This window comes from Cricetulus griseus, chromosome 8 (genome assembly GCF_003668045.3).
Source record: "Cricetulus griseus strain 17A/GY chromosome 8, alternate assembly CriGri-PICRH-1.0, whole genome shotgun sequence".
Classification (NCBI taxonomy): Eukaryota; Metazoa; Chordata; class Mammalia; order Rodentia; family Cricetidae; genus Cricetulus; species Cricetulus griseus.
Window position 1 is genome coordinate 15,597,434 of NC_048601.1, and position 7,197 is coordinate 15,604,630.

The following is a 7,197-nucleotide window of genomic DNA, read 5'->3' on the forward strand; positions in this document are numbered from 1 at the left end:
GGATTCCTTTGGGTCCTGGATAACTTTTGAAAAGTGATCCAAATTTCTTCCTATTTCTCCAATTCAGTCCCAAGAATCCAAAGCATCTGCACGGCATAAAGCCAAGAGGTGATCACCATATAGACACTACCTTTCTAAAGTAGCATTATCTCCTTAATCTTGGAAGATATCCATACCTCGAGGTTAGGCCTTTGTTAAATAGTCTTAGCCTCTTCTATGAGCCATGTAACTGCGGAGCAGGCTCTAGAGCAGCTTTAGCCAAGTCTCTCCAGCTTGTGGGAATAATTCTATTGCAAACTGACCATGTGTTCAACAACTGCTTCACAAATGCTGACTGGATACCATATGAGACTACTGCTTCCTTGAATTTTCCTAAATATAACAATGTCACAGGAGTCCAACTAGCTCTTACAGAGTCTCTTTCAGTTGGTACTTCTTGTAAAGTGCCTGGATGTATTAGTGTTGCTTTTCTTGAAATCTTAAACTGGTCTATGTTAACCTTATAATGCATTAATAAACTTGGTTCTCCAATGAACTCCTCTGACTGGATTTGAATATCTCTATGATCTGCTTTGGTAAGTTTTTCTAAGGCCTCCATCTTGGCACTCAAATCAACCAACTTTTTTAGAGATAAAACAAGGACTTTCAATCCAACAATAAAGGTTATCAAAATAACAATGAACAATAAGTCAATCCTAAGTTGATTATCCCCTTCATTTAACTCTTCCATTTTTAAATCATGCAATGCATAATTGTACAGCAACCTATCTCTCCCCATTGTAAGTGTGTTTCCCAATTTAATGTTCGAAAGCTGTCTCTTTTAACTCATTCCTTCCTTTAAGAATGTTCAATTGTCTTACCAAATGAGCAGACAGTGTCAGTGATCGGTGAGGAATAGGACTTCTGAACCAAGAAGTAGCATTTATCTGTGCACTGAGTGTCAGCCTGAGGAGAGGGGCTGTAGAGAAATCCTACAACCCACATGGGGGGAGAGAGGGATGGAGAGAGGAAGACACACACACACACACACACACACACACACACACACACACACAAACAGAGAGAGAGAGAGAGAGAGAGAGAGAGAGAGAGAGAGAGAGAGAGAGAGAGAGAGAGAGAAACTGCAGACTGAATAAACCACACATAGGATTGTTAGGAAAAAAGATGTGTGGTGGGAATGACCTAAAGGCAAAGTCTGCTGGTCTTCAGAGGCTTGGGGAAAAGGCAAAAGAAAACCTTGCATGCAGCTTTGGCCTGGGCCAGTGGCTTCAAAGCCACAGGCAAAGTACTTTTTCCAAGGATTTATACCTTTACATTGGACAACAATATGTACAATGCATAATAAAAAGCCAGAGACAGATACTGGGGTAGAGGCTAAAGAATAGAAAAGCTAATGAGCAAGCAACTTGAGAGCTACCACCCTTATCAGTGCTCAGAAGAGGTGATCCACCCTTATCAATGCTCAGAAGAGGTGATCCACCCTTATCAGTGCTCAGAAGAGGTGATCCACCAATGCTCAGATTTGCATCTCCAGACTGCACTCCCTTACCAAACCTCATACTGCTCCTGATACTGTACTGAGCTCCTTATACTCCCTCTAGTGCTGTGAGCTCTGTGTCCCATTTAGACTGACTCACTCTCATGCATCCCTAAGTGGTCTTGAACTCACAGAGATCCAACTGCCTTTGTTTCCTGAGTCCTGGGATTAAAGGTGTATGCCACTACTGACCAGCCTTTTTGACTGTGGCTAGCTTTGCATTCTGATCACCTAGCAAGCTTTATTACATCATAAACTATGTGTTCATATATATGCTAAACTAATTACTTATATGTGACATGAACTTTGCTGCAGTAAAAGGAAACACTGTTTAACCATCTGTGAGTCAGGGCAACATAAGGCAGTAGCAGCTTTTCCAGAAATTGTATGATTGGTAAGAACCTCGTTTGTTACATTACTCTATTATCCCACATACTTATTTGCAATTATACTGAGAGTCCGGGCAAGAAAATATCATAGGCCTCAAAACCATTTCTACAGGGCTTACAGTATTTTATCATCTAAAACCTAACATATTTCTTTGTCAAGGGCCATGAGAGATACAGCAGGGTAACTACTGCTCAACAGGCAGACCTACCAGATGAGTGATTTTCTTGTAAGAAGCCCCACCTGGTGAGGCCATGGAGTAACTTGCTGTGGAAATCAGTTGCTCCTGTCTGTAGTTCCTCTCATGAGTCACTTCATCTCTTTCTAAAAACAGCTTTGGGTGTTTCTCACTGTTTGTTGGTTTATCTCTTAAAAGAATTTCATCTACTGACCATATATTCTTTGTCTACTCAGGAAGAGGACTACTAATTTTCCTGTAAAATTGTGATATACAGAGTATGTACTGGGTGCCTTGAGTTCTTGAAAAGGCATTTCATAACTGTACTAGTCCGGAAAAAGGAATTCCTTCTCAGGAACAGGCACCCTGAAGTTTAGCCTGTGGATGTAAACACAAGTTTCTGGATTTTGCACTAGGGTCATATTTTTTCCCTTGGATCCAGCCACTTAGATGTTATTTCTAGTGATGAGAGGTTCTCCCCTAATATTTGTCAATATTTGTTCTAATTTTTGTCAAAAATATTTGTTCTAATATTTATCAAAAATGCTAATGTGGCTCAAATTCTCCTTCAGCAGGTTCAGCTGGCTTCCATGGTGACCACGACACTGTGTTGCCAGTTGCTGAGAAAGCAAAAGCCAGTGCTTTGGAAAAACAGAGCTGCGGGGCGTTGGTGGGACATGCCTTTAATCCCAGCACTCAGGAGGCAGAGGCAGGCATATCTCTGTGAGTTCGAGGCCAGCCTGGTCTCCACATCGAGTGCCAGGATAGGCTCCAAAGCTACCCAGAGAAATCTTGTCTTGAAAAACCAAAAAAAAAAAAAAAAAAAAAAAAGGAAGCACAGAGATACAGCATCTCTTCCTCTTTTCATAGTTACTGATTACATAACTAGCCACACTTAAAAATGTAAGTTTAACACACAAAAACCCTTTTTTTCTTCTTCCTAGAATTCTATACAGCTTGAATTAATCCTCCCAGTATCTGCTGGGGAGTCTCACATCCACACCACTTCTGAGACATAAAATAAGATACAGGCAACCACTTTGTTAGCTCTTATCTGATTTCATGGCCATGACAAATGCATGCCAAATATACTTGCTATTGTCAGAGAATTGCTATTTGTGGCAGTATCTGTATATAAAGTGGGAACTTTGGAGGATGGCAGAAGGATAAAATAACTAATGCAGAAAAGCACATAGTGGAGAATGCTTTTTGTCTTTAGATCCTAGTTCCTTTGCTTATTGTAGCATGTCCTTTGCACCCTGGGCAGAGGTTTTTAAGGCTGGCCATTAAATGCCTTCATTGTTGTCTATTATATGGAATCTGTGTATGCTTAAATAAAAAATGCTGGCCCTAATTTGGAAGACAATATTTTGTGAATGTCAAGTGGGAGAGAGTGTAGTATATTACAGCAAAATAATTACAAAATAATTACTGCAAAATTAATCGCCCAAGAAAATGTAATCAGTTATTTTAGAAATATTCAGAATGTCTGTTTCTAAACTTTCTACACAATTAGTTTGTATTTTCTTTTTCCAAAGTACAAGAATAACAGTTGAAGACTATATTTTTCTTAGAAGACAATCCAGTGTGGATACCATGGAATCTTATTTCACCTGACACCTGGTTTGTGGACATGGGAAGATAGAAAGGTTGAAGCACCCATGACGTAGAGTCCTGGGTGCTAGTAAATTGTGTCTAAAGTAGTCAAAATTCCAGGCTAAATTACACCCATAAATACAGACAATAGTCAGAAATTACATGCTTGTGATTTAATTGGAATTGTAACAATAATTTATGTCTACATTATTCCAGGTGTACAATCCAGCAAGGTCATTATCTTCTTCCTCATTTTCTGAAAGAAACAAATACAAAAAGAAGTTATAGGAAACGTATACTAAGACGAAGTTCTCATCTCTTTCTAGCATCTGTAAATGATGTAGATTGAAGTCCCTGGCTTTTTTCTCTTTCTCTAAACTTTTTCCCTACCCATTCTGTTTCTCATTACTGATTCTTGCTAATCACCTAGGACATAATGTACGCTGAATCATAGCTGAAAAGATGAAACAATATTTATTGGTTATATGGCTTTAGCATGAGAACATTCCATCTTAAACTGGTGGCAATGACATATGCCTATAATCACAGCACTTGCGGAATAGAGGGAATTCAAGGGCACCCTGGACACACAGCAAGTTTGAACCCAGCCTGGCCTACATGAACATTGTCACAAACTCATCACAAGTCTTAAGACATATTTGGAAAGATGTTTATGAAAACACACCCCACACTAGTGAAACACAGAAAACAGCCTGAAAGTCCACTGACAAGATATTAGCTAATCAATGATCACAGAGGCACAGAATGTAATGGTTCACTACTGCAAAACACAAACCACCAAAAATTTAATACAAATATGGTATCTCTATGAAATATTGTGAGTGTTTTAAAATAAAAAATAATCATAGTGTAATGTGCAGATTAGGAAATATTTGTGTGTGTGTGTGTGTGTGTGTGTGTGTGTGTGTGTGTATTTCTAATGGGATGTTGAAAGAATTAGTGGTAGACTTTGAACATGGTGGTGCTAAGAGGGATGAGAACACATATTTATAAGATTTAACTTGCTGCCTGGATTTCTAGTCTATTTTTTCTTATTTTGGGTATAGAGAATAGGAATGCATTGTAAAAATGCTGGTAACATTTAACAGCAATGCATTAAGGACTCATGTACCAAAGATTAACATTTAACAGCAATGCATTAAGGTCTTATGTAGTAAAGACATAATGAATGATCAGGTAGAACTAATAAAGTTGGGAGTGCTGGCAGGTTAAAGGAGGCAGCAGAGTTTAGAGAGAACATTGCTCTTCTTACATAAACAACAGACAATCATTTTGTCAAGCACCTATAAGCATCCCTCCTCATGATCATTATAACTTGAGGAATATACAAAACATAAATCATCTCTCTATATAACCAAAAAATATCCAAAGAGAGAGAAAACAAAATATGTTTTGTTTAAAGGTGTAAGGTGTTTAAAGTAGAATTGGTGTAGCTTGTACTTGCAAAACCATAGGAATTAAGATATTTCAGGAAGAATAAATTGAAATCCTACCTGGTGATCTATCTTTGATTACTGAGGACGCTGGCCCTGAGGAGGTCCCTGTGGTCTGCCTCCTTGTTGGGGTGGGCCTTGCTGGTTTCCAGGCTGAGGGCCTTGGTTCTGTTGAGGACCTCCCTGTGGGGGTGGGCCTTGCTGAGGTGGTCGGTTCTGCGGTGGGCCTCCCTGTGGGGGTGGGCCTTGCTGAGGTGGTCGGTTCTGCTGTGGGCCTCCCTGAGGGGGTGGGCCTTGCTGAGGTGGTCTGTTCTGCTGTGGGCCTCCCTGAGGGGGTGGGCCTTGCAGAGGAGGTCGGTTCTGCGGTGGGCCTCCCTGTGGGGGTGGGCCTTGCTGAGGTGGTCGGTTCTGCGGTGGGCCTCCCTGAGGGGGTGGGCCTTGCTGAGGTGGTCGGTTCTGTGGTGGGCCTCCCTGAGGGGGTGGGCCTTGCTGAGGTGGTCGGTTCTGCGGTGGGCCTCCCTGTGGGGGTGGGCCTTGCTGAGGTGGTCGGTTCTGCGGTGGGCCTCCCTGTGGGGGTGGGCCTTGCTGAGGTGGACCGTTCAGCGGTGGGCCTCCCTGAGGGGGTGGGCCTTGCTGAGGTGGTCGGTTCTGCGGTGGGCCTCCCTGAGGGGGTGGGCCTTGATTGGGAGGAGGTCCTTGCGGGAATCCTGAAATAGATGTTAAGTGATTAGGCTCTGATATTAGTCTGAAGTACTTCATTGGTACATCATAAGAAGAGGTAAGTTTAGTGATGAAGTAAATACTCTCCTACCTTTTATTAACAACTCAATGATTATTACATTGTTCCTCTTACTCATTTGTCAATCACCCTCATGATCACTGCCACATAGGTATTATGGAATGTTTTTCTTATTCAATGTATTGAAAGTAGCAAACATCATATTTTGATGTTTGGAACTAACATTTGAGGTGTCAGGCAACCAATTTTCCTGGCATTGTCTCCATGGACAAGAGAGAAGCAAAGAGAATTTTCAAATTAGTTATTTGAGTATCCTACCAAGAAATGTTCATACATACATTCTTTCTTCTCTTCTACACTCACTGAAGCACGATGACCATTATCCACTGACTAGTGCATTGCAGCATGCTCACTGCTGGACTTCTCTAGCCATCCAGTTTGATCCTTCCTAATGCAGACAAGTGAATCTACAAATCCCACTCTTCCTTACCATCCTTTTGTTCAAACTCTAGGTCAATTTCTATTACACGTGACAGCATCCAAGTCCTCAGTGTTGAATGAAGATTCAAATGCCCTACCTTGGTGCTGATTCTACAGTCCTGCCTTTCTGCTAATCCTCCTCTCTCTCTCTCTCTCTCTCTCTCTCTCTCTCTCTCTCTCTCTCTCTCTCTCTCTCTCTCTCTCTCTCTGCTTCTTCCAGGAGGGACATGTGTTCAGTTATCCTCAAGCAGATTCACTGAACAGCTATGTTTCTTACCTTCACTGAAGGGTTGAACAGAGCTCAGGGCCAGCAAGGCCGCTGTGAACAGAACAGCCAGCATCTTGGAGAGGCTCTGGAGTTTCTTCCAAGTCTGTGCTTCATGCAGTGGGTAGCAGTCTTTATAAGAAACAGCAGAAGAATGGTGCCTTTGATCCCCATCTTGGGTGACCTCACATTTGACAAAGGATGCACTGCATCCTTGACTCCTTTTCAGGACTTCTGCCAGGTGGCATACCATGAGGCATTGTCAGTGAAGCTTGTACTAAGTGTTGTTGGTGTATAACTATGACGTCAGTCCTTATTTTAGAATTTTGCCATTACAGAGATTTTGTTGTAGCTTAAATGCAATTTATATACATGCTTATGTTTCTATTCAGTGATATTTTTGTAACCATGTAGATGTCTCATATCTTTAGCTCTCATTTTCACCCATAGACCATGGATCATACTGTAACTGTGGATGTGATATTTACCTGTTCTTTCTACGATATAGAGGTTATTTATTTATTTTGGGGGGTGGGATATGATGGAATCCCTGCAACCTCA

At 41.4% G+C, this 7,197-nt stretch overlaps 1 protein-coding gene across 1 annotated transcript; it reads right to left on the bottom strand.

Annotated features, from left to right (window-relative positions):
* Positions 1-5,230: 5,230 nt before the first annotated feature.
* On the bottom strand, positions 5,231-6,889 carry LOC113837125 (proline-rich proteoglycan 2-like). Its single transcript, XM_027429976.1, has 2 exons — positions 6,649-6,889; positions 5,231-5,859 (listed from the first exon to the last, which is right to left on the bottom strand). The coding sequence occupies exons 1-2, from the start codon at positions 6,887-6,889 to the stop codon at positions 5,231-5,233; spliced, it is 870 nt and encodes a 289-aa protein (XP_027285777.1).
* Positions 6,890-7,197: the final 308 nt, after the last annotated feature.